Genomic DNA, 27,825 nt, shown 5'->3' with positions numbered 1-27,825 from the left:
AGAAAGAACGTGTGCTGCGCTGGCAAGTTTGTTGCTATTGTCGTGTTGCGTTGTGGCGCCTGCTCAGCCGTCGAGTGTCAGGCAGTCTAACGGGACCAGTGGATACGTCAACATCGCCGCGCGGTTTACTTGAGCTCTCTCTCGTTGGATGCTCGTCGTGATGGCTTCCCAAAAGCCCCCACCAACGTCATCGTCGTCATCTCCGTCGTTCGCTTTGTAAGTCGTCTAGTGTCTGGTGGTGTTTGATGCTGCTATTGCTGGTGGTAAACTGTTCTTGTTGTTGTTGTTGGCGTGACATCAGCATCAGCATCCGAGCAAACCACAGATGCTGTTGACACGTTCGAAGGGCATCGCTATGCCGGGCATTTGCCTCAGCTCGTCGTGAATTCGCTCGCGTTGTGTTTTACTTTTTGGCAAGCGACGCTCGCTGCGGTCGCGTATCCCAAAAACGCCGTGAGAGGCAGCGATAACACGAACGAGGACGAGACAGTCTGCCGTGTCCCGTATCCGTAACCGTCTCCATCTCCATCTCCGCATCCGTCTCCGTATCACGGTGTTCGCAGTCGCCTCGAATCCTGCCAATAATCGCAATGCGACAGCAGCTGCCAAAGTGCCGTGTTATTTGTGCAATGCGTATAAAATACGCTCTCTGTTCGGCCCAGTGGAAACGTGCTAATTATAATATGTTAATGTGTCTGCCAGCAGCAGGACAACAACGGCAGAAACGGCAACGATGGCAACGACAATGCCACAAAGAGTGCAACTTGTGAAATTGGCCAAAAATTGCGCGACCACAAGCCCCGAGGTGTCCATATAGGCTGAGGCGGAGGGGAAGGGTGGTATATAGAAGGAGGAAGGGGAGGGAGGAGGGCAGTGCAAATATTTGGCACATACCCGAGCTGCTAACAGCGAGCAGCGAGCACAAAAGCCGACAAAACGAAAGTAACAAAAGCAATTATGCAAATATTGCAAAAATAAAGGCAACATCAGAGAGTGTGTGTGCGTATGTGTGTGTGTGTGTGTGTGCGTGTGATGCGTAAATGTGTGTGTTGGGCAACTCAAATTGATTAGCATAAGCGGATGCGGCACTCTGTTCCTGCCTCTTTTTTGGCTCCAACCTCACACTAGCACAAATATCGACTTTAACAAGTTCTATATGCAATTTCCTCACACTCTTAAACACACACATTCCTGTGTGTGTGTGTGTGTGTGTTTGCGATGTGCACAATTAGCGCCAAAGTCCACAAAATCGACTAATCAAACAAAGGGACGACGACGGCATCGTTGGGGAAAACTCGAAATTAAATTGGGGGGATTTTTCACGCCTCTGTTGACGTCCACGACGTCGACGTCGACTTGCTGCCTCTGCCTCTGCTTCAGTCGCTGCCTCTGCCTCTGCTGAGGCGCATCGTTCGCAAAATACGCGCGTAATCTATTTTCATCGCTCGACTTATTTTAATCTAGACACGGCCCTCGCAGACTGAGATAGAGACTGCCGCTGATGCTGATGGCGATGCTGAGCCAAGATACTCGCAGCAGTCAAAGTCAATTGGTTGCCCGGGTAGCCGAGTGTTCTCTCTCTCTCCATCTCTTCTGCTCTCTTCCTCGAGTGGCAGTGCAGCAGGACGTCTGGCGGAGGCTTTGCATTCACTGCCTGCGAAATTAAAAGTAATTTTTAAGGATTTATCACGGATTTGCAGCATCATCGTCGTGACGTTGGCGAAAAATGAGCTGCTTCCTTCATTCAGTCTCGATTCGTTTTATTTTTGGTTTTGCATTCGGATTATAAATTGATATTAATACGCGTAATTTACATTGCTGCCACTTACTTCAGTTACTCAAGCACTCTGCCACTTGCAGCACAGTTTGCTGACTCTGTCATTGCCACAGCCATTGCCACTGCCACAAAAGTCCTTTGCCAACTCTCGTGGCGCGTTGCCTCGAGTTGCGCGTGTAATTAAATTATCACAACTTTATCGCGTAAGATGAGAAAATACTCGCCCGACAATTTTTGGGCGGCGAAGCGAGGCCAAAATTACTGGCCAGCATCGGAATCTCAGCTCAGCTTTAGTTAATTACTTGTTTAGATTTTTTTTCCGAAACTTTTGGTTAATTACAGCATGCTCTCGCCTCTTTTCACTCTCTCCACAACTTGCCCCAAGCCATGCCCCAGCGACAAGCTTGCGTAATTGCAATTTGCAGCCGTCAAATGCAGTTTCACATAATTGCACTTAAGAGAACAAGTATCTGTTGAAAAAGCAGCTTTGTATTCCTTGTTATTAAATTAAATGAATACAAAACACAACATGACAATAAATCAGAATTTATTTCTTTAAAATTAATCCTCCTAGTCACAAGGCAAACGAATGTATTCACAAAAGCAACTGCAAATATGCGGAGTTAAATTTATTTATTTGAATATTTTTTTAAATTCTATTAGTTGGCAAACTAAAACAAAACAATCAACGATGCGGCGCCTTTTATATATTGTATTTTTTTGCAATTCTTGATTTACATGTAGCATGTGAACCAATATTGGAAAATTCTCGCATTCGAACAGTTGTACCCTGTACTGTTTAAAATGAAGGATAATATTGACTCACAAGTCAATAGAGAATGAAATATATTGTGTTGAATAATAACAAATTGTTAGTTATAGATACTAGAATATTATATATTTTAAAGTCTGAATTTTATTAAATACATACAGGGTAGTTTCATGTCGATCAATATTGGAAAATTCTCTCATTCGAACAGTTGTACCCTGTACTGCTTAAGATGAAGGATAGAGAATAGAGAATGAAATATATTATGTTGAATAATAACAAATTGTTAGTTATAAATACTCACAAGTCAATAGACAATGAAATATATTGGGTTATAAATTGTTATTTATAAATACTAGAATATTATATATTTTAAAGTCTGAATACAATTAAATATATACAGGGTAGTTTGATGTCGATCTATCTAGTACTGCTCCCATTTATATTTGTTATTCTTTCCGGAGTTTTTGGTCTTTTTGTTTTGTTGTTCTTTCATTGTGGATATACGAATGCGAATATTTACATTACTTTTAATATACGTCCACAGACGGAGTCAGATCCAGAGAGAAGTAGAAGGAGTCGTTAGGTTCATGCTTTACTTCAAGTCCGGCGGGCATTTATACATTTTCCGGGTTTTCACTTGCTTTGCACTTTTTCCTCTGTGGCATTCACATATTCGACTCGTTTGCGTTCCCTTTCTCGTTCTCGTTTTCATTTTCGTTTTCGTTTTGGCTCTTTTATTATTATTAAACCAAAATAAATTGTTCGTTTGTTTGTTCAACAGAGTGTTACTTTTTAAAGGCCTCGCCCAGCACTCTCATTCTCTCTGTGTTCGTGTCCTTTCCACACCCGAAAGCGGTTTATTGGCAAAAAGGCATAGAAATATTATGTTCCCTTTGGAGACGGACGCATCGAACACATGTTATACATTCTTTTTGTTTTCGTAAGCATTTTCTCTCTGACATTTCTATGACTCTGGTTTGGTCTGGTCTGGTCTGCTCCCCACAATCACAATCACAGTCCCTGCGACGGTTTTGTTTGCTTGTTTGCACATTCTTAACTGGCAATCAGGAGCCCCCAGTCCACGCACTTTCCGCCCCCCAAATTGTTGGCCTACACGTATGTGGGCTAGTGATTGTGATTGTTGAAGAACTTTTGTCATTTTGCTAATTTACCATTATTTACTTGTTGTTTACATGGCATCAGCACAGAGTTTATTCTCTCCACAATGCTGAATTAAAAGCGAAGCTTAACAATCGATTCGTTTAACCATTTCAATAATTTATATTGAATGCAAAAAGTTACATTATTTCCGATGTTCGATAGTGAAATAACTTAATCCGAAGTGACTTTTAGTGGCATCAAGGCCATCTTCAATGTTGCCACAAATAAAATGACTGTGAATAGTTAAACCCAGCACTAATTAAATACAATCAATTCCAGTTGACTTCTCTTAGCTCGCAGCATCGAATTTGATGCTCTAATCAGCTGTTTACTTTGTGGGATTTCCCCTCCTCTGACTGACATCCCGTTCATTTGCTGTTTTTTGGGTTTTCACGCTCTTGCTCTAATATTTTATTAACGCCTCGTGTTGTGGCTTGTCTATGAGCATCTCTCTTGGCTTCGCTTTCTGTTTGTGTTTGTACCCAGTGTGTGTGTTGAGTTGAGTTGAGCTGAGTTAACTAGGTCAGGGGATTAACTTTGTTAATAATAAAACACGCAATATTGCCACTGCAGCTGCCGTGAACCAATTCCTTTGCTCAAAGTAGCAGCTGGCTTTAAAATTTTCGTTAAGCTTCGCGTGCCACTAAAGAAAGGTGGACAGCACAACCCAGCAGAGGACTCCCCAGGAGAACTGAGGAGAAGGAAGAGGGGGTCATTGGTTTGTCGGTATGATGAGGGGGTTACGAGTATTTGTGGAACGCTCTGATTTCGTTTCGTTTCGCAACGCAGAGTTTTTGCGACTCCAGCAGCAACGATGTTGGCAAGGAATCTTCTGAATTATTTATGACAATTAAGTTGTAATTTCATTTTATTGCCTTCAACAGAGCCAACATTTCACCGTCCGCGTATGCTCGCCACCTCCCCCAACCATCCCCTCCATCCTATATCATCATCCACGTTTGCATCGAGTGTTTTCACTTCGTCCTTGTTTTTTGCGCCTCGTATCCGTTGCTCGGCTTCTCCACAACTCGTCTCAAGTCGACTCCACGTTTTCTTTGTTCCTCGTCATTTCACGCCACGCAGCTGCGCAGCTACAACATGACCATCGTCCCATCCTGGCAGCAGCCAGAGCATCCAAAGCATCCAGACCATCATCTTATGCCCATTCAGAGCCCCTTTCATTTTACTCTCGCCAAAATGCCATCGTAAAGCGCAAAATGTATGTTTTTGCCCTTGATACCACGAACCGCTTTTTGTTAAGTTTCACTCGTTTGTTTTGCAGCAATATATTTCTTCTTTCTTTTTTTTTTTGTGGTATACGCACTTTATTACTTATATATTCTCATATAATATGTTAGGTGCTTCGAAGCGCTCGGTACACTTAACAAAATAACACTGCACCTGTTCCAATCTTGCGTCTTGGGCGGTTTAACTTTTCCGCACGGAAACTTTTTCTCTTCACATTTCTTTTTTTAAGAATTGTTCTTATCAGTCTTTTTGTATGTGTTATTAACGGAAAGTAATAATACTTTGGCTGAACTTGCTCGACTTCCAGATGTCCTATCTGCTCTCATCGAAACTAAATATTAAATTTTTAAGCCATCTTTCATTTCGACAAAAACTTGTGGAAAAAACCCTTTCAGTAAAGCTTACTTTCAGCCTTGAAGGGTATTAAGAAGTTGCACAACAACGAAAACGAAAATAAAGCGACTTAGTACATTTCTTTTGAGCTGTCATAACTGCTGAGGAAAAGCTGAACTCATCTATAGATCACATTAGAGATGGGCAAGGATGCTGTGGTTAGCTTCTTGGCTGGCAACCTTGAATGAAATCAGATTTTTAAGCTCAGCCACGCGTTTCGAGTTCGGGTTGAGAGATTAAAGGTGAGCCAGAGCTTGAATAGAATACCTGGCTGGCTTGCTAGCTTGGCAAAATGTAACAAAAAGGCAGCAATTGTGCCTTGCATGACTTGACTAAGGGCTAACTATGCTGTTCGTATCCTCATCAAACCAAGTCCAAGTCCAGTCCAGTCCTGCCCACTCTCCCTTCCATCTAGGAGAACACATTTAATATTCTGGCTGTGCTGCAGGCACAGATGCTCCGAGATTTGCACGAACCCAGATCAATTATTTAGTGAATGAAGACGCCTTGCTGCTGTCACGTGGCTGCTTCTGATTTTTCCGAGACATCTCTGTGGCCAAAAGGGGAAGCTGAAGAGAAGGGAAGAAGGAAGCTAGTACATGTACCAGACATTATTTAATAACACATTCTAGTTACAGTTGCCAATGAAAGTTGTGCGCTAACCAAATTACTCAGTGTCTTAACTTTATCCGGACTCCGTCAATCCGCCTCTTCGCAAAAGCAAAAGTATTGCCAGTCGAGGTGACTCGCTGGACGTTTTAATAGGGCCACAGCTGCGTCCCAGGTTGCAGCTGGCGTGGCGACTTCTTCTTCGCCAAGTCGAGAAGCCATTGCACTGTCAAAAGTTTTTGACACGTACAACGACTAAACTTTTCAGCGGTGGGCACAACATAAATAAACACGCCCTTGTCGTTGTCGTTGTACACGCCTACGTCCCCAAATTGAGAGCGGGGACTGAGACTGGAAAGGGAAAGGGAACTAGGAATGGGAACGGAAGATTGGCAGTGGGTCCAGAACGTGACCAACGGCCTGCTGTTTGTCCGATTTGTCCTTTGAAGCTGCCGCTTTTGCTGCTCGTAAATTTTTCAACAAGTTTTTATTATGGTTGCGTGTCCTTGGCAGCAACAAACAAAAATAATAATATGAAACACCAGCCTACCCTACTTACACACCTACATACACACGTCTGTACTTGGGTTTGTGTGTGTGTGTGTGTTTTGGGGGTTTTTATTTTATTTATTTAATAAAATTTAGGAATACGGCTGCAAATAATTTATGGCCCTGGAATCTGCACATTAATCCTGCGAAATGTTGCCAAATTATTGAGCTAATAAATATTTACCTTGCTCACTGCCTCCATCTCCTTTTTCCCCCCTACGTTCCCTCCACTTTACCGGATCGACTAAAACAGAGAGCAAACTTTCCAATCCCTGTTGGCTGAGCTGACACTAAGCCATAATTTTGATTTAGCCCTCTGAAAAGCTGCTTGAGATTCCTTAAGCGTGCATTTATCTTTACCGAACACACTGGGTGTCGACAACAGTAACAATATGAACCATTTGACTGAGGACTGAGGACAGGACTGAGGCAAGGGTTTGTCAGGCTCAAAAAACTAAAGGGAATCACAATATTCACAATCCTCTGGCAAGGCCAAAGCAAAGCAGACCAGACCAGAGCCAAGCCAAGCGGCAAGCAAGGCTATCAATCACATGCATGTGAATACGAGTATGAATTTTGTATTTGGGCAATTTGACCTGGCCAAGAGATTTATGTGCGCCCTGTGCAAGAAATATTCATTTTCAATGCGCAGCTGATGAATCTATTGAATATCGCATAGGTAAAATCTGCTTTAATCAGTTACTGGCAGTTGGCTCCTTTTCCTGTCCTGTTCCGCCTTCCGCCTGCCTGTTGCCAAATACTCGTACACATCGCCAATTTGGCAATTGCATTTGTAAATTGGCCAAAAACGACAGGCAGTTAGGCAGTTAGTGAAGCTAGTGAAGACTAATTCAAATTTACATTTGCGACGAATCAAACAATTTGCTAAATTATTCAACTGAGGGGACCATAAACCGTATTTTCAGTCGGTTGCCGGCCTAAAAACCGCTGATGAATGTCGACGCGGACTCTGTATATTCTGTGTTTTGTGTTTTGTGGTGGATGGACACAGATCTGTACACAGAGCTTTCACTCTGCCACATACCACGATGACGATAGAATCTGATGTGTTGAAAGTGCAATTGATTTGCTTCGCGTGTGGCGCAGAGTGAAAATGTCAGTAGGGAAAGCAGAGAAAATGAAAACTGGAAACTGAAAATAAAAATAAAAGCGAAACGGCAGGCACTTTGATATTTTCCATTGAATTTCCGTGGTTCCGTGGCGGATGAGTTCGCTGACCGACAAATTTCAATATGATTTCAATTTTCCACTAAATTGAACTGAGCACAAAAGATGAGAAAATTACGAGCGCAGCGCGTTACGCTTAAATAAATTCGAATAAATAACTGAGCTGTCTACGGCAAACTGAAACTGTTAATACTCAAGCTCTTACTCTTACTCCTGCTATTAACAACAGAAACACCAACTAGACGGAAGTCGCTGTCTAAACCAGGATTCAAAGTTTCTCATTTCTCTTTAGACTGAGAGTTGCAGCTTGCGGCAGCGGATGCTGTGGCCCAAGATGAAAGCTAAAATATTCGTATATATTAATTTTGATGCTCAAGAAAAATAACAGTAGCAGAGAAGAAAAATACCAACCAAAAAAAAGCTAAAGAAAAACACATCGAACAGCCATAAAGCAAAGTTCGGCTGAAAGTTCATCATCGTGAGTGGTAGCTGCAGCAACCACTACAAAACCTTCAACAATAAGAGGCAGCAGCAGCAGTGAGGCAAGTGAAGCGGCGGCACGTCAGACATCCGACAGATTCCGATTGAGATTCAGATACAGCTATAAAGGCAAAGTAACGACATGCGTCGCAGTCGACGTCGACGTCGCAGCCTCTGTCGATGCAGCCCCAGAAACATAATGGTGTCACTAGTGGAACTGAGGGTCTCGAGCGTTTGTACTAGAGTGTTGTAGGAGTGCTGCTGTGCTGCAAAAGGGAAAGGAGAAAGAGGTGGGGAGGGGAGAGGAGGGCTAAGCACTTTCCGCTCAGTTTGCAAAATATGAAGTTTGCTTTGAAAGTTTGCGGTTTTTGGGTTTCCTTGCTGGCAAACGAACAATAAGAAAGCGCCGAGAAATACATTAAGCTAAACATAAAGAAGCATTTTTCAGCCCACCAACCAGGCCAGCTAAACATATGCAGGTTTACTCTCACACTCTCTGTCTGAGTGTGACGTACTTAGTCGTAGCTCTTAGGATAACAAGGGATTTGTTTGGTCTCAACCCGATCTGAAACTTGTGGCTCAACCTCCCTCTCCGCCTCCCTCAGCTGCTTCACGTTTCGATCCGATGGTTTCGGTTTAGCTTTCATCAGTTTTGTGCTCAGCCGTCACTCCAGCGGGACAGCTTCCTCTTTCTCCCCGGACACCACAGAACAGGACACGACAAGACTAGACAAGACAGGACAGGACTGGACATGAAGACAGGAAGTGTCAGTTAATGAATGTTTTGTCATACTTCTCGCATCTTTCACAGTCCCAAAAGCAAACCTCAACTTGAGGCAAACAGTTTACAATTTGTGGGCGCCACACATACAGTTACATAACCAGTTACTCACACACAGTGTGTGTGTATTTTTTGTGAGTTTTGAGTGTTTGTGTGTGAATAGTACCATTATTCATCCCGAACGGGATGCTTGCCATCTTGTTGCTGCTAGAATTTCATGGATGAATGAACTCAATTGATACCTTTTGTGTACTTTTAATCTAGTCGAAGAAAAAGCCCCTAGCTCAGAAGCCGATCATCAGCATTGAATGGCAAAAACCCCTTCGAGCAAAATACTTTCATAAAGTCTTGTCCGAAAATTGCCAGCTGGCCAAATAGAAAATCTCTTATCATGCATAAATTTATGTTTTGCTCTACTTTCTTTTTTGTTTTTCATTCAAAAGAAAAATACGAATTTTCAAAAATATCGTTCAACGAGAAGCAGGCAAACTATGGATAAACGAATAAAAGCAACAATATACAAATTTGATATTTATCAAATAGAAAACTCTGCTACAGCTTTTAGCATTAAATATTTATTTAATGTTTGGAGAAACCCCTCATTATAATTGATGAAATGGTCTGGAATTTCATTAATTAAAACTTCTCTTGCCTTGCCGCATTTCAAACTAATCGAAACCATTTTCGCTTGAATCGCACATAAATTAGAAGCCCAATAATTTAAACTGAATTATTAAATCTGACGACAACATAATCCCAGAGGGGAGAAGTGAAGTTTTCAAGTGTGGATGGAGAGTTTATGTTAGAAGGAAGGGAAAGTGAGAACAATTAACGTTGGGAATTTTCGCCGATAATCCTGCCACGGTCTTTATACGCGGTTGTGTGAAAAGGGAAAAAAAGAAAGAAAGAAAAAAAGTTTACAAATTGTTAACCGAACTAATTAAATGTGATTTCAGTGGCGAATTTGTTTCAATTTAAAATTAATTTGGAATTCAATAAATAAAGCCCCAAACCCAATTAAGGCACGCGTCGCGAAATTACGATAAATAAATAATTCAATAATTTGTATCGTCATTAAACAAACCAAACAAAAAATATTCAAAGCCACTGAGGGATTCTTTTTTTTTTTGTTTTGCAACATTTTTAAATAATCGAGTTATCAGCAACGATGAGTACTAAAATCTTGTTCTTTTTTTCTTTATTGTCTATGGCTTTGTTTCTGAATAAATTAAAAAGAGGAGACCGCAAAAAAATAAACGCAAAAAGCGCGTGTGAAATATAATTAATTGTTTTACTGTCAGAGCAAACAAAATTAAAAAATAATTAAAAACAACAACAAACAGCAACAAATTGGAAGCATAACAAAGCCAATGTGCAACCTAATAAGTGAAATAATCAACAAATATTGATGTGTTAAAAAGTGAGATTCCATAAAAATATAACTATGTATTCATTTGATTCATAACAATAATAATAATACCTTGCCTCAGCAGCAGACGAAAGGATCCCCATGAATATGAATACAATACTCGTAACGTGTAAGCGTATGAATACAAATGTGAATAACGATATCGGAATGATTATGAATATGAACAGTAAGCCGAGTATATTGACCAGTTGTAAGAGCCATTCTACTCGACGCCGCTGATGATGATACGAGTAACAATAAATTCGAGTATGAAAATTCCAAAAAAATGCAAATTGCCAAATCTGAGGGTGAACAATAAAATCGGCCATAAAGAACATCAAATCAAGAGCAGACGCTAACCGACGATAATATTCGCCCAGGCCTCAGTCGAGGACAACAGCAGCGGGAGCAATAACAAACAAGGACAACAACCAGCACTCTGGCCGTTGGCGATGGCCGAGTCCCAGCCAAATCCCGCACAGCATCTGCAGCGGCAAAGACCCCAGCTCCAGTTCCAACACCAACTCCGACTCCATCATGGCAGCAAATGTCGGCACGTGCACTGTGAGAACTCCTGGAGCGTCGTTGGCTGGAGGAGATTCGCCTGGCTGTTGGCTGTTGTGTGCCTGCTGACGCGGCCCGTCATGCCGGAAGTTATTTATCGAGTTGATCCTTTGGGTAAATGTTTTGTTTTATTTTTGCCCTTTTTATTTCGCATTTCAGCCATGGCAGCAGTAGCAACAGCTACAGTTACAGTTACAGATATAGATACAGAAACATATACATAGTAGAATTTCGCGTTGCTTTTGCGCTTTATCTGCAGCAATAACCATCCTCTGGCACTGTCCAGGACTGTTGGGATGGGATGTTGCCAGCGGGGGGGAGTGTGGGTCAGCCTGCTTTTTTAGCTAATGCAGGCGCCAACCTCCAACTCAACTGGCGATGGCGATGGCCCTGGCCGCGTTGTCCTCCGCTGAAACAAGTATATATATTATGTATAAATCATAATTAAGCACAAATACACACTGAGTGGGAGTGGGAGTGAGTGTATTTGTGAGTGCTTGTGGCGTTGTCCAGCGAAACTTTCGCAACTGATCTCTGTAAGCGAGAGGCAGCCAAATATTTATGTTCGTCATTAATGATTAATAGGACAGCTAAAGCAAACAATCATAAATTAAACCACATTAATTAACCGACTGTCCGTCGCAGTAGATACCCGATATAGAGGATGGCCATGGCCCATATACTCATACTCAAATCATACTTCAGCTGATTTGAAACATTTCTCATAACAAGTTTTATAGTGGAAGGGTCATGAACAGCTCCTTCAGATTCCGTTGTATAATGCCACTCATTCCATTTATCTGTTAACAGCTTTCAATATCCGCTGAACTTATCGATTAAGACCATCTTCAGATTGCAAACGTTAACATAAATTAATTGCTTTACGAATAAATTTCGCTGTGAAAAATCTACGCAGCTTAAACCTAAGCAAAACTCTTATACCAAACGGGAGTATAAGAGAGTCAAAGTGAGAGAGCGGAAGTGCTTCGCTCCTGTTTCTGAAAGGGAATGGGACATCAACACATCCACGCTCGTAATGATAATTAAATAATATTTTGGCAAAGTTTCTGTTCAAGTGCTTTATGGTTTGGGTCATTAATTTCAAGGCCGCGTTAGTTGATGAGCTTGTTTTCTGTCGCAACTTTCCTCTAAACCTGCAATTTATCGTGTTGTCGCTTAAGTGGCCGCAGCTTCCACAAGTTGGTGGCAAGAGGCACCAATTACTGCGAGGAGAGAGACACAAGCAGCTCTCGTTGTCATAAATATTCAATTGCTGAGATTTCAGAGTGTCGCTTTTTGTTTTTTTCGTTCGTTTAATAGATAGATAGATAACACGCGCAAGTTGGAACACAAGAATCTGATACATATGGCAATGCCACGCCCTCCTAATGTCTGCGACACACGCAGCCGAAGAAGAGTCTTGTGTGCTGTCAAAAAATTGTGAGTTGCTGCCGCTGCCTCGAAAAATGTTGCGAGTACTTCTCGTCCTTGTCTAGTGGCGCCTTGGGTCGCGTTGATAACAGACAGAAACGGAAAGTTTCATGGCCTACGCGCTTGTTTCACATTTCCCCGAGTCGTCTCATCGCATTAAGATGTGCTTTAATCTCCCATCTTCTTCTGTCTTTGCCGCTGTCGCTGTCGTTGAAGTCGTATGACTGGGGAAATGGCATCCTAAGGGCCAGAGATCTAGGAGTAGGAGGCAGAGCTGTGCCTTTGTCATATACGATGCCTTTTAGTGTCTTGCATGAGCTGTAAAATTTAACTGGAGGCGACAGGATACTGAGCACACGAGCAGCGCTCAGTTCAACTCGACTCTGCAGCCTCTTCACAATGGTTGAGATGGTGCTGAGTTCACCTCTGAGCCGGATTCAACTCTCCAGCCACACAGCTACAACAACAGCCAGCCGCAGGGTCGTTAATATTCTTGTTTTTCTATTTCGTGCGCAATACCCTGGACAGAAATTCAAACAGGGGATGCGAATGAGTGAATGTAGCACACTGATTGCTATCTCGAGTAGCGCATCCTTCAGTCGACCCTTGATTTAATCAGCTATCCTGCGCTGCTCGTGTTCATCGCATAGCACTTGCGTTTACTTTGGCTCGCTTAACTAAACAGCCAGGTAAATGCTTGCCAAAATTATGAAAAGTGAAAGAGTTATTATCATTTTATGTCGCATAAATTTGCATGCCACTTCCGCCCCAAGTGGCTGCTCCATCCTCCTTCCTCCAGCCTAAAACACAAGGACTGCACAGTTGTATTCCCCACTGTTCCCCCACTTCAGTGCTTCAGCTACAAGTCAAACTCCTGCTGGCATCATCGCGCTCGTAAAACGTCGGCCAGGATGCGCATGACTTCTGATTTATGAAAATACGAGTGACTGTGTGTGGCACACACATGTAATGCGTACTTTGTACCTTGTTACCGTTGTCTGGGGGCTGTTAGAGTTGTCGTCTCTTCTCCTGCTCCCCTTGTTCCCTTGGCATCCCTCTCTCACTCTCTAATGGCCGCAACCAGTTCGCAATTACAATTATTAAGATGCTTGAAATGCTTTGCGAGTTTCAAGCTGGCAACTCAATCATGCCACTAAGACTGGGGTGGAAAAGTTCCTTCGCTGAACCGCAGAAGCTAACCTCATAGGATTATTATGCTTTCAGCAGCAAATGACATTTAAAGAGCAGTGAAAATCTGTTATATAATGTGCAATTTATTAACCAAAAAACCCTGTAATTTAAAACATTGCAGCTGGCAATGCAATCATAAGAATTTCATTTTCAAATTCTTCTGGGGTCTTCAAAAACTTTTCTAATAGAAAGTGGATTAAATTGACTATTAAAGTGGTGTAAAATCTCTGCTTAATTCTAATTTAATAAAAACATACTTGACTGTATTTTGTGCAAAATGTCCTAACACTACAATACAGCTTTATTATCGATCTATTTTTACAACTTCAAATGACATTTAAAGAGCAGTGAAAATGTATTATATAATGTGCAATTTATTAACCAAAGAAACCCTGTAATTTAAAACATTGCAGCTGGCAATGCAATCATTAGAATTTCATTTTCAAATTCGTTTGAATAGAGATTTTTCTATATGCTTTTAATCATGGGGTCTTCAAAAACTTTTCTAATAGAAAGTGGATTAAATTGACTATTAAAGTGGTGTAAAATCTCTGTTTAATTCTAATTTAATAAAAACATACTTAACAGTACTTTGTGCAAATATCTTAACACTACAATACAGCTTTATTATTGATTTGTTTTTGCTATTCTATTCTTTATGAAGTGCCAGTTGAATCAAAAACATTGTATATTAAAAGGCTTATCTTAAACCGGGAACCAGCCGAGCGAAACTTCATCTATGTTTTAAAACAGCTCTGCGATGATTATGATAGAGTTGGCTGGTAATCGCATTGTGTGAATGTGCTCTTCAAAGCATCTATATTTCAAAACACAGCCACGTTTATGATGGAGTTGTCTAGTAATCGCATTAGGTATCCTTTTTCCAAAGCCTTTTGGGAGCGACTGGCGGGTTTAATGCCACGCGTATTAGGCTTGTCTCTGAGTGTTCTGTGTGTTGTTTTAGATAATGTCATTTCCACGCCGTGAAATGGTTTTCAATAATAGAAATATTACATTCGCTAGTCTAGCACACATATGTAGGTGTGTGAGGTGTGAGTGTGTGTACTTTTTGTTTGTGTACATACACACGTAATCCTTACACACACAAACCCATCGCCCCAGTCGCGTTTTATGGCTCACATTGCCCTCTCGACTGACACCTTTCCTCCTTTTTGCAGTCATTGTAAGGCATTTGTTTAGTAGTGTAAACACTCAGTCATGCATACACACACACGCACACACACTCTGAGACAACTGACACACCTACACACACACGTAAACAATTTGGGTAATGAAGTCAGTGGCTCAGAGGACGCCCCCAACAACAACACAACAACAAGAGCAGCATTGTCGCCTCTAAAGTGGATAAGAGAAACGTACAATAAACAGAAACAAATGGCAGACAATATTTTGTTGTTTTGCTTATTGTGTTGGTCTTGTTGTTGTTGTTGTCTCCGTACGTCTGTTTGTCTCGCGAAGCTGGCGACGCAAGCGGAGAAAAATGTTGGGAAATAATTTCACATGAAATTGAATGTCTGAGTTTGCTTAGGTGTCAAGTGTCAGTTAAGTTGAAGACTGAACGATTGCATAATGGAAATTCAATTTACGCTGCTTCGCCCATCGACTCTATTCTATTCTTCGACTCCCAAACATACGAGTCTATATACTTCACTATACTACAATATAGCTTCCTTCGATTCCATTCCCAAGTGCGCCAGTCCAATTTCACCTGCCACCGAATTCCGCTTCACTTCGGTTCAGTTCGGTTCACTACACTTCAGTTTACTTCACACAGCAATCACATCAATGTCATTTAACTTAAATAATACTTACTTAAATACCATACAATTATAATCTATAGTATTTTCTACTGACGCTGTCATATCGAAAATTAAATCGAAATTGTAGAAATTGCAAATAATAAGGAAAGAATGAAAATCAATTTACGCTTATGTATCAAATTGACATTTTAAGCATTCGAATTTAAGACTTCGGAAGTCACAAAATAGTTTAAGCTCACACACAGTGCTGTCCAGCAGTGTGTGCACGCAGTGTTTGCGAAATCACTCCCCTGATATATGGCAAAAATATTCCTCACTTCTGTTTGCGTGTTCCATTTTTGTGTTAGATGTGGAATCAAATATTCAGTTGAGAGAAGAAGAAGACTGTTGTCCTATCTTTCTCTCTCTCTTTTCTGTTGTCTCTGGACTGTTTTCTGTTTATTTTGCTGTACGTTATTTGGCGATTTATCGACTTTTACTTTGCGCTTCTCATATATGTATTAATGCAGCTCGATTCTCTGTTTGCTTCTGTTTCTGCTTCTACTTTCAGCTCTGCTGGCGGCCACCTTGCGGACGTACCAGCGTGCCGGATGCGATTCAGAGCAGCTGTCACTCAGCTGTCCACGTGGTACTAGCATTTCCATAGAACTCGCCCAGTACGGACGGGCGGGAGGTAAGTTTCCATTGTCACGTACCGAAGAGCCAAGCGTTATCTGCACAGATGTGGAGCAGGAGGAAAGAGCTCTGAGTGGACTCCGAACAACAAATGGTCGGGCGCTTTTGGACTGAAGTGAATGCCAATATCGCAATTGATTGATTGTTGCCTAAAGTTTGTTCGTTACACGCGTCGATTGTACGCATTGTATTTTACTTATTTGTGTGTGCACGTGCACATGTTTTGTCTCTCTGTCTCAGTCGCACAGAGACAAGCAAACAGTCCACTTGGCACACACACACACATTCAGATAGCAAATGAGAAGCGAGCAATGTTCCACATACGCCCATATCAAGTATACGCAGAGTGAGATGGTCAGTTTGCATTCTGTATCTACTGCTTGCCCCATGTGCGATTGCAGCACACTTGACGCCACTTCAGAGTACTTGAGCGTGCCCTCCACCCACACACACACTCTTTCCATTCCACACTTGGCTCTTCGATGTATGGAGAAGCACTTCGCAAATGACAACGACACGTTCACAAAAAATTGCCCTCTCGTCCACTTGAACAGATTTATCCGACCACAGCTTGTGTCCGCCAGTGTCGCAGGAGGACCTCACCACGACCGGAAGTGCCGGCGATGCTGTCATCCACAGCGGCACCGAAATCGAAGTCAAACCGCCGGAAACGTGTACCGTAAGCGGATTACAGGTAAGCTGAATCAGTATAATTGCAATTCCATCATCGTCGCACTCATCATCGAGCGCCAAGCAGGCAGTCAGACAGCCAGAAAGGCAGACAGCCAAATAGTCATCCAGTCAGACAGGCTCAGCGCCCACACACAGACATTTAATCATAAGAACACGTTTACCTATCTCTACTACTCTCTACTAAATGCTGCAACGAACCAAGAGCTGAGCTCCTTTTCTCCTTTTCCTACAAGAGAACGAGAAGCTAGCGCATTTCGGCTTACCTTTTTCGGGGGCTAAACGTGTTTTTCCCATTTTCCGCACGATTCCACAGCGTGCATTCAAAGGCTTTCTCAAACACAACCAAGCGCGATAAAATGGCTCGTTTTTGGTCAACACACACTCACATATGAGTAGGAGAAATAGAAAAAAAATAAAGAGGAGGAGAAAGTAAATCAGTGAAGTAGAACGATGCCATAAAAACAGCAATAATTCATAATGAAAATCGATTCGATTCACTTTGGACCAAACTGAAGGCATAAATCATAAAACATTTTTAGGAACTCGCCCAGCCAAATCCACAGCAAAAGCTTAAACCGACCCAATACAGCATTTAGAAATACTCGTATAGACTCATCAGTTAGTTGCGATGTGTGTGTAAATCTATCGTTCAAATCTCTCTGGCATTATCACTGCAAAATATATGATTGTTCACAGAGAGAAAATAAGAATTAAAAGTTAGATTCAGGAAATAAAGAGTTAAAAATTGAAGACCACAAGAGATTGAGTCTTAACAACTTGAAACATTTCCATAAAACTTCATTCGGCATTCAAAGTGAAAGGAAGGACGGAAGAAGCACATAAAATATTCCATGGAAAGCTCGACAAAATTAAATTCAGTATAAGAAAGTTGGTCTCATGTGTGTATGGCTAGTAAGAAGAGTATGTCGCAATTTGTCACATTTATGAGGTCGTTTGGGCCACGTTTTCAGAGTCAGTCCTCAACTGTGAAGTGAACCCCATGTAGTGGTTAATTTTTCATTGAACCATATCCTTCAAAAAAGGACGAACAGTGACGACACGAAGGAGCGCTGATTGCGTTTCATTGAGCACATCAATTTGAAGCAAGACTATGGCTCTATACAGCCATCTGCAAGTATGGTATGATATGTGCTGTGTTCTAACATACGCTCAAACCAGACAGATAAAGACCGAAGACAGAGAGAGAGAGTGTGCAACCGCAAAGAGAGGGACAGGATAGGATGGGGCTGGAATGGGGATTGGGATATGGATAGGACACACTCACGCTTCATTTCCGGCGCTTCCTTAAAGCGGAACTGAATTGCGTTCGCCCTCGTGCTCGTGCTCGGTTCGGCTCTTGACTTATGGGCGCATCGCATTAAGGCCAGCTTACACTTACTTGTGCCACACAGCAGTCCACACTCAACCCCATTCTAGGGGTGAACTGAAACGAGAGTAAACAAATTATTACGGGACTGTCCAATCGATAGATTTACTTATAGAACGACGGGCGACGCCCGACAAAGCCGCAACATCTTAGGACCTCAGCACAGAGCAGAGAACGAGAGATTCAACCTCAAAATCCAATTACGTCCTTTTGCAGTTGGATCACAAAATGAGAGAATGCGGTTAGCCGAGAATCTCACTAATTAATAACAAATCAAAACACTTGACATGCCAACAAAGAAATACATTTGATTGAATGAAGCAACTAGATGCAAACATATCTCAATCCAATCTTTATAATAAATTTAGCATAATGTATCGTAGATTGAATAAACTTTCATTAAACAGCAGAATGTTGATGTCCTGATGCCAATTCCAGCATAATCCGAACTCAGTTGTTGCCTCTTTGTTTATTGTAACTCTTAACGTTGCAAGTTTGTTTATGTTTGTACATTTGATGCACATTCATCTTCATCCGGAGCACACAGCTGATAATTAATTGAAAGCTAAACATAAAGCTATTCGCACTCGATGCCAATCAGCTGCTTGCATAACAACATGCAACATCTGGGCGCCTGTCGAATTGTTAAGGCATATAAAAGGCATTCAGAGCTTTATCTCTTGGCTAGGCCGACAGAGATTTACGACTCTCCAGCTGAGGTGGCGCCTTCTCTGCTGCACTGTCCTAGTTGCCATCGGGGCAATCATTTCTGCTGTCTGATGTCTGCCGTTTGCCATTTGCCGTGGCGTCGCAAACAACAACAAGGATGCGGCCTGCATCCTTTGCGCCTGCATCTGCCATTTGTGCCCAATATTCTATCAATAGCATCCTCATTTGGCGCTGACCCCCTCACTTGATTCATACATATATTTTATATATGACTATACCTCTATATTCTCTCTGTGTATTTGTCTCCTTTGCAGTACGCTCTGCTGCAGACTGTCGTGGATGCCTGCCAAAAGAAGCGACATTGCAAGTTCGCTGCGAATTCCAAAACCCACACAACTGGAGATCCTTGCTCAGGCATACGAAAATTCGTGGAGATTGCCTACAAATGCCGTCCATGTAAGTACGAATACACTACGTGCACAGAGAACAGAGAACCCTTTTCTGGAGGTCAGCCAACCGAGACCTTTCACTTTGCCTGTCCTTTAAAGAAAAATATAATCGTTTACGATACGAGACAGAATACGCGAGTGCTCGATTTTTTGTCCCCACCGCGTGTTAACCATGATATATTTTATTTGCTCTGCGGCAAAATAAATATTTGCCAGATGCAAAAGTGGCAAACATCAATTTAAGCTCGGTGCCGCAAACAACCAAAATTGTTTTTGACTACAGAGAAAGCATCCGCGCTCTGTTATTGTAGACATCTGCATTCAAGCACCTGTGCACTGTTCCTTGAAAAACAAAGTTCCAATGGGCACTCAAGATACTACAAATAACATAAATTGACTTGGGATTATCAGAGCTGTAGTCAAATAGATTCGAGCAGATATTCATTGCTTATGTCGATGAGAGCTTTTGTTTATTCATTCCATAAATAGAAAAGCAAAATTAAACTAGCACAAATCACGCACGTGAATGCTAATTGGGAAAGAGAAGAAGTTGAATGTGAGTGGAGCATGAAACGAGATAATAATTGTCTTAGCATCAAAAATTAATTGAAAATGTCCATTAGTAAAGAGAATAAAACAACAAGCACGACAGCAAAATAGCAAAACAGAAGAAAAACATGAAAACAAAAACGCAGAAGGTGTTAGCATAATACTTGTTCTAAAAACTGTCAGTGAGACTCTCTAAATTTCAGTTATGGCCAGCGAGAAAAAATAAAATTAATGAGGAGTCCTCGACTATGGTGATAAGAGACACGGCGAAGGCGGATGGATAGCTGGTTTTTTTTTCGTGAAGGGGGCGGGGTCAGATTGCGTTGGAGATTTAATTCAGCTAGAAGCATAATGAAAAATGCAGCTGCGCTTTTGCTTTTCCTATTCGCGCAAACATTAAAAATAGTTGAATAAACTTTTTTGCTGAGTTATTTGCATAGTTTTCCCAGTGCATTTCAGATTCTGTTCAACGCTGTCGCCTTTCAATGTCCCTGACCCCAGTTGCAACTGCTTGATCTCCCCTTTTTCCGCTCCGCTCCGCAGCAGTGTTGGCGATTGGGCTAATGGCACTCGATTATTTACGATCCGCTAAGCAATTCGTGTTTAATCGCAATCATCCGGCAAACAGAAGCCGATAAGCGAACAGATGAAGCCCCTAACCGAGGCTCTTTTCTGGCTCCTCTGACAATGTTTCACCTGCTTTGCGATTGAACTTCCCTTCCTCGATTATTGGTATTGTTGCCGTGCTGCTGCAGTGGATAATAGTCGTTAAACGAGTTCTTAATGTCCTCAGAACAACAGACAGTTCAATTTTTTTGCAAATGTATTCAGATTCAAGTAGAGGAAACGAAGCAGCTGAGCTGCTCCTTGAGCTTGAGCTCTGTGCAGTTCGTGTAATTCTTTGGTAATTTGCGTCAGACTTTTAGCCATTTCCAGCCCGGTCCCAGCCCTTTGCAGATTTGGCTCAAATATTTTTACGTTCTCGTTTTATTTCTGCATTTTTTCCATCCATGTACTGTGCTTTTTTTTGTGACAAGTGACGCAGATGTTATCTTGTTAAAAAGCACACAAACAAACCAAAGAAGTGAAACAAACAGGAACAGCAGCAGCAGCAGCTAGCGCTCCATTCAAATTAGAAAAAAGGGAAATGCACAGCGGGTCGACAGAGTTGGGAGTTGGGAGTTGGGAGCACAAAGCTGAGAGCCTGGCAGATAGACAGTTTCAGGCTCGCACTTGGGCCTCATAGCTCTCACTGTACGTACTTAGCTGGCACGTTTGTTGAAGCCGCAGGCAAAGGGGAACGTTGGGGGGAGCTACGGTGAGGTAATATAATTAAGGAGAGGCGCCTTTTTTTGTTTTTCTTTTTTCTAAATTGTCTGTTATCTTTTGCTCATTATGGACACCAGCGACAAGTAATAAAACTGCAAAGTACGAGTGGAAAACGTTGAAAAATTACGGCCTGGTTATTTGCGTAGAAGCGCAAGTAACCCGGCCACCAACCTCAGTCCTAGCATAACAAGCCAGAGCAAAGAACTCGAGGCATTGCATGCGAGAGCCACAGAGCACACAAAAAAGCTGGACGAGGATGCAGGAAGGAGTGGAGTACACGGTGCCAGACGGCACATTGTGGTCATAAAAATATGGCAATTTTCAACTTTTCTCACGTCTCTTCATAATAAAACGTGCACAGAAGGAGCCACAGCAAAAGCAACAGCAACAGAAAGAACTGAAGCAACAGTAAGGAATCACAGCGCCCAATAGGATGGCTCTGCACGTAACGTGTGGGCGTCACAGCCCAAAAAGCCTGTTCGAGACAGCAGCAAGGGTCTAAAGGGAAGGGGGCAGTCAATGCCAGAGGCCCTGGCCCTGCAAACAGGCTATGCAAATATTTACTAAATTTATTAAAGTTCATCTCTGACCTGGGCAAAGCATTCTTTTTAGTATGCATCAAATGATGTACGAGTGCCGACAAGTATATGCTTTTATACCTTTGTATATGCATTCACATAAATACATAAGTATTTACTATATGAATGTGGTTTATACATACTTAAAGGGCTGGCCAGCAAAGTGCACAAGGAAGCACCGCAAGACTCATAATTGCTGCTTGGCAGTTAGACTATGCAGTTGAGTATGCTTTGACAATTGTAGCTTCTTGGCTGAGTTCCAGCAATTTGCTTTGCAATCGAGAGCTGACCCTTAGGCAAGAATCATCAGCCGATGTGTGGACAGTAATTGGTCAACATATTTGCCTAATCTAGATCTGTGCATACCCTGTAGCCATAGTCAGCAGGGTAGTCTTTCAATTACTTTTCCCTTATGCATACTCAATGAATTTCCCCGGAGAGTGTCCATCTGATTGATTCAGCAATTAATCTTTATTGAAATAGTCCACTTTTTTATTGTCACTCCACACGTTTTACATGGCGTATGAGTTATGTTTTATGCGTATACATTGTGTAAATGGCGCACATTTATTTGTATTTAATTCTGCAAATAGTTGCAAAATGTCAAAAATGGCAGCGATAAAGTCGCCCACACACATCGTGTAATACATAGACTCACAAATGGTGTAGTATATAAATGTATGTATGTGTGTATGTGCCAGATACACATTTGATTGTTATGTATTTTTTCCGGCTGTTGAGCATGACTCTGCACAAGCGAATGACCGCAATTAGATGATGCTGGTGCTGGCATTTTTTGGCGTGCTTCTAATAAATGTTTTTGCTGCCGACACAGACGAATTCCGGAGCAAGTTGGCCTGCGAGAACGACAACATGCCGCTGATGTGCAACCCTTACTCCCGCATCGCCATCTACAGCGCCTCCTTTGGCCACACCGAGAAGGAGAGTGTGCAGTGCGGCAATCCAGGACAGACGCCAGCTGGCAGCGTCCTAATAAACCGCGAGGAAGCAGCACAGCCCAGTAAGTTCTCCCTCTTTCTCTCTCCCTCTATCTGTCTTGTCTAGTCTGAACTAATGAGAATCGCTTTGTCACACAGCCTGTTTGGTGTCCTATGCCACAGAGACTGTCATGCAGATCTGCCATGGGCGACGACGCTGCTCGGTGACCGCAGATGCCGGCACCTTTGGACGCCCCTGCAAGAACGATGTGCGCATGTACCTCAAGGTGGTCTACACCTGCAGTGAGTACTCTAAATACCCTGCTATATGTATATCTATGAACTAACATTCGATTGTTCAACTTTAAGTTCCTCGCAAGGTGCTCAAGGATCGCTACGAGACTGCTCCTGAAGCCGATGAGCCACACCAGACGGATCTGGATCTCGATCAAGATGAACTCTACGATGAGGATCAGTTCTATAAGGAGTCCGAGGCCATTCCACCAGCTCCCAAGCTGCAAGGCGCCAACAGCGGACGACCCTTTGACTTCGATCACAGCCCCGCGGGAGAGGAATCCACAAGCACTTTACTGCCACCTTTGCTGTCCCGCAATGAGGGTTCGCTAGAGGGTAAGTTATGCAATGCCAATTCAATTGTTGACTGTCACAGAGCAGGGTTAAGTGTGGCCTATAGATTTGTAATTCGATTCTGCGGGCACATGGCTCGCAGCTCCTTTGATGGAGTCGCTTACTTCAAAGTGCCTCAACTGCGCACTGTGCATACATATTTTATCAGCAAGCCATGCCCATCCATCTTCATTAGCCAGCTGGCACTCGACGAGTATGAGCATGCGGCATTAACGTAACGTAACGTAAAGCAAAGCAACGTAACGTAAAGTAATGTCAAATCATGTTCATCCGCGTGCTCGCTTGATGGATGGATAGATGGATGGCTGAATGGATGGATGGATGGATGGCAGGCGGGTCACATCCTCATGCATAGATACAGTTTGTGTTTGAGTTACAAGCCTGAATACTTAGAGAAGAACTCACATCCCATTGGCAGAGCGACTACAGTCATCTCTACGATTGTTAGACCGCATAAAAGAGTCGTTCAGGCAGCCGTTAGATGCTGAAGCAACAACATTGGCCAATGACTACATAAGCACAACAACAACAACAGAAGAAGATAATGATGAAGAAGACATCCAAACAGATACAGTTACTGATGATGCTAATAGCGAGGAGACTCGTTATGAGGATGGCAACTACTTCAATCGTCGCAAGTGTCAGATGCTTGATGATTGGGGGCCAATAGGTCTCAACTGCACCGACGAGGACATTGTTACAGAACGTGTCGAAGTGGTTGGTTTCTTGGCAAATTGGCTGAACACCTATCTCTATATTCGAAGTGAGTTCTTTCCTCTACCCATCAACACCCCCACCTCCCTTCAAACCACACAGTTGATTCCCTAACTTCCGCCCACCCGCTGCTGGCATGTTGTTCGGTTCAGTTCAGTTAAGGCTTTCATGTGTAACTAATCGAAGTTTTTGTTCTCGCACACAACCTCACAAAACTTTGGTGGCAGCAACATCAACCGTACTTTATACCACAGCCATGTCACATTTCCAAACACTGCAGACGATGCTAAAAAAATACAACGAGAAGCGAAGAAAAGCGCAGGCAGCGTCTCAGCGCTCTTGGGACTCGCTGTCATCAGCAGAACACAAGAGGGGATTGTGGGAAAGTGTGGGGGAAGTGGAGAGTGCCCCCCACCTTCGTGGTCTATGACCGAGAACATACTCTGAGTTGCATGTGCGGCACGTTGCATGCAGCTCTTTGCTTACCACACATGTTAAACTTTTTGATTTCGCTTCGGTCATATACAAAGTCGCCCGATTAAAACTTTCGTCTCAGATGCCACGCAAATGGCAAGTGCAGACAACCCCGACCTGACGAACAATCCAAACAGAGACTGGAGTCTCAACTCTTGACTGCAGTCAGCAGACAGAAGACTGCAGCCAAGTGTAAAACCCATCATGATGCTTTGCCAGACTTACACTAACTGCTCGACTCGCTCGTAGATTGCTATTAGAAAATTAGGAGTAAGAGTGACTCTTGTCAGATTTTCATTATCTTTCTTGTGTCTCTCCTGTTTTTCACAGAGCATCAGGAACAGTTTTACCTCTACCTCATCATATCGGTGACAGCCGGCGTTCTGCTTTGTCTCACCATTGTGATTGGTCGGCTCACTTTGCAGAAGCGAGGAGGACGCAAGAAGCGAAGCTCCAGTGTCAGCAACGTGGCTAAGAACTTTGGCGACTCGCAAATTGACAGCTCAGGCCCAGTAGGAGTTGGAGGCGGAACAGGCAGCAATTTCCAACAGCTGGCAACAGGTGAAACACATCTGGCGGACTCCTTCGGTGATGACATCTCCGACATCGATGTCGATGTGGATCTAACAGCTCCCATGCCGCTGTCCAGCTTATCATCGCGTAACGAGGTGAGTTGCAAATGAATTGAAATTGCTTAAAGTAATCGTGGGATTCGCTGGGAGAAACAGTTGCGAATATAGAAAGCAGCTTGGCTTAGTATTCTTATTTAAATACTACTAAATAATTGTCGTCGTAATCCCTTTTTTTCGGGAGCTTAACTCGGTGTAATTTACTAAATCACCTCTCAATGGCCACAGTGAATAGTTCTCAGCATGTGCCTGGCCAGAGGAGCTGCTGGCTTGGTCATTACCTGTAGTCATTACCCAGGGTAAATAATCATTTCTAAATATGGAAATTTCATTGTTCTTGCTTCCGTCTGTCTCCTGGCTTCTCCGGCCCCTGCCCACAGCTCCACAATAGACAACAAGGGCGCATCAAAGCCAAGAGAGACTTGTTGTGGTTCTCTTTCTGTTGCTTGTTACTGGTTGCTGGTTCCTGGCGAACGGAAATGAGAGGAAGCTCGGCGCCAGTGAAGTTCCCTTGCCATTAAACCCATTTTGGCCAACACAAAAGCGACGAGTCCTTTAATCGCCCCGTTGTTCCGCTGCCCGCAGCCCCCAGCTCAACTCTTTCTACTTCTCTACACTTCCTCATCCTCTGGGAGACTGGGAGAGACTCGTAGTAGCCTTGCTCCAAATGCTCGTTGCAACAATTTTTGTGCTTTTTGCTGTTTTTGTTGTTTATTTCATGGGGGTCGCAGCATGAGGAAACAACAGGACAGCAACAGAAGCAGAAGCAGCTACAAAAAACCATTCCCGCCTTATATTGTGTGTATACATATATTGTGTATGGGTGTGTGTTTGTATTTGTGCATGTGAAAGCACTCTGATGGTTTGCTGAAAGGTGGAAAATTAAAATTACTGCACCCGGTAACGGGTACCGACCATCCGGCTGTCCGTCTCTCCGTCTGTTTGTCTGTAAAGAGAAATGCCTGAGGTCTTGTCCGTACAAAAGATGAAAATAACAAGTACAAATGTTAAGGAAATTCACAGCAGCAGCAGCAGCAACAAGAACAATTGGCCTGGCCAACCGATTACTTTAAGTCCCTTCAAACACCCTACACACTTAAGTGCATAATTGGAAAGTTTGCATAAGGGGCAAAGGGGAGCTGTGGTTGTGGATTTAAAACTGAGTAAAAGTAATTAAAAAGATATTTCCTATATGGGCAAAGTTACAGTTGATCTCAATCCCGGCAACATACACACGTTGAGACCAAGTGTGAATGTTTAATTTATGATAAAGAATTCATTATGAAAACCCTGAAGCAAGGATATGTGAACGTGAATGTGTGTAAATATAGGAACGAGAGAGAGAGAGCGAGCAGCTTTTCGTTGTCTGCTGTTTGCTGTCTGATGTCTCTGTTGTCTTTTTTGCCGGATATGCCATTCCCAATAACAAGGATAAATGCACGCAAGCTTAACTCTTTGCTCTACCTTTTCATGTCGCTGCCGTTATTGTTACCTGCAAACTGCACGTTTACATCGTCGCTCATCGTCGTGTGTTTGCATACACGTACACCAAAGGCATCGTACATGACGTACGCACCGACGCCCAACTACGCTGGCTTGCAGGGCGCCCAGCTGCATCATCCCTCGGCATCGTCCTCGACGGCAACCAGCGTCCTGATGCAGCCACCGACGCAGGGCACTATTTATACGAGCATGGGACATCCTGCTGTGAGTGGAGCCATGACTATTGGTGAGCATTTAACTATTCATTCACCTCATAATGACCAAATTGGAATATGATTATATTTCTATGTTTCACATTAGAAATACGAGTAAGTTAGTGTCGATTATGTGCAGCAATTGGATTTTTGCACACATTACCGAATTAAAATGCATTAAATTTTAATTGCTTAAATGCAAATTTGTTAGCTGCAAAAATCACAAACTATACACACATATTTTTGAAAGCGAATTTTGTGTATTATCGTTTTACAATGCTGTCTAAAATTTCAATATGTTTGCTTTAATAATTTGTGAATTATTGAATAGTGCATTTGTACAAGTAATTAGATTATATTTTATGAAAGTCTTTAAAATGCGCAAACTCTGCATATATGATAAATTAATATTTATTTTTGGCAAGTAATTAATGCCAACTTCAAGTATGCTTGTATCAAATAACTATATAAATAACATTTCAATAAGGCTTCATTAAGTTATTGAGTAAAACTAAAAGTTTCAGAAATTTTGGATTCATTTGAATGCGCAAATTTTGAGTATAATTAATTATTGCATGTGATATAATTAACACATAAATGTGAAAATTATGAGGCTGTCTTTTACTTAATGAACAGCTTTTATATGCGCAAAATTAGCTAATTATCAATTATAGCTCAAAAGCAATTATGCGACAAATTGTTACTCACTATCTCACACTCCTTGCAGGTCCACACATGCTGGGTCCCTCTGGCATGGGAGGCGTCCCGCCCGCCTACATAAGTGGCACGATTATGGTGCCAGGACATCAGCACACTCACGGCACGCTGAGGCGAACGCTGATACCGACGAGCATGGGACTGATGAGCTCGCCGTCGCCTCCGCCGGCGGGCATGGGCATGGGAGGAATGGGAGCAATGCCAGCGCATTCGATGGCCTCGACAGGTGGCAGTGGAGGACACAGTGTTTACTATGACAGCACGGTGCCGCGCACCCTGGCACGCGGCATGTCGACGGAGAGCAGCGGACAGTACTTCTATGGATGACACTCGCTTAACCGCAAGG

The 27,825-nt window shown here is 42.6% G+C and overlaps 1 protein-coding gene across 3 annotated transcripts; it reads left to right on the top strand.

Moving 5' to 3' along the window:
- The first annotated feature begins 96 nt into the window (after window positions 1-96).
- On the top strand, window positions 97-27,825 carry LOC132785510 (protein eva-1-like). 3 transcript variants are annotated; one of them, XM_060791641.1, is made up of 13 exons: window positions 97-216; window positions 10,195-10,378; window positions 10,452-11,044; window positions 15,884-16,006; window positions 16,563-16,702; window positions 19,072-19,213; window positions 22,498-22,683; window positions 22,760-22,903; window positions 22,970-23,230; window positions 23,667-24,011; window positions 24,767-25,104; window positions 26,620-26,794; window positions 27,490-27,825. In XM_060791641.1, exons 3-13 carry the CDS (start codon window positions 10,819-10,821, stop codon window positions 27,804-27,806), a joined length of 2,397 nt encoding a protein of 798 aa, XP_060647624.1. In that variant the 5' UTR covers window positions 97-216; window positions 10,195-10,378; window positions 10,452-10,818; the 3' UTR covers window positions 27,807-27,825. The 3 variants fall into 3 exon arrangements, with proteins under 3 accessions (XP_060647624.1, XP_060647625.1, XP_060647626.1); XM_060791642.1 differs by lacking the exon at window positions 10,195-10,378; XM_060791643.1 differs by lacking the exon at window positions 23,667-24,011 and having other exon boundaries at window positions 10,195-11,044.

This window comes from Drosophila nasuta, chromosome 2R, assembly GCF_023558535.2.
Source record: "Drosophila nasuta strain 15112-1781.00 chromosome 2R, ASM2355853v1, whole genome shotgun sequence".
Classification (NCBI taxonomy): Eukaryota; Metazoa; Arthropoda; class Insecta; order Diptera; family Drosophilidae; genus Drosophila; species Drosophila nasuta.
This window is presented reverse-complemented; position numbering and strand designations above follow the sequence as displayed.

What these genes read in the sequence shown, in the direction of transcription:
- LOC132785510 (XM_060791642.1), top strand. Translation starts at nt 10,819, where the DNA reads ATGGCCGAGTCCCAGCCAAATCCCGCACAGCATCTGCAGCGGCAAAGA. An exon ending in TTATCGAGTTGATCCTTTGG is followed by an intron (nt 11,045 to 15,883) that starts GTAAATGTTTTG and finishes TTCTACTTTCAG; the next exon opens with CTCTGCTGGCGGCCACCTTG. An exon ending in CCAGTACGGACGGGCGGGAG is followed by an intron (nt 16,007 to 16,562) that starts GTAAGTTTCCAT and finishes CCACTTGAACAG; the next exon opens with ATTTATCCGACCACAGCTTG.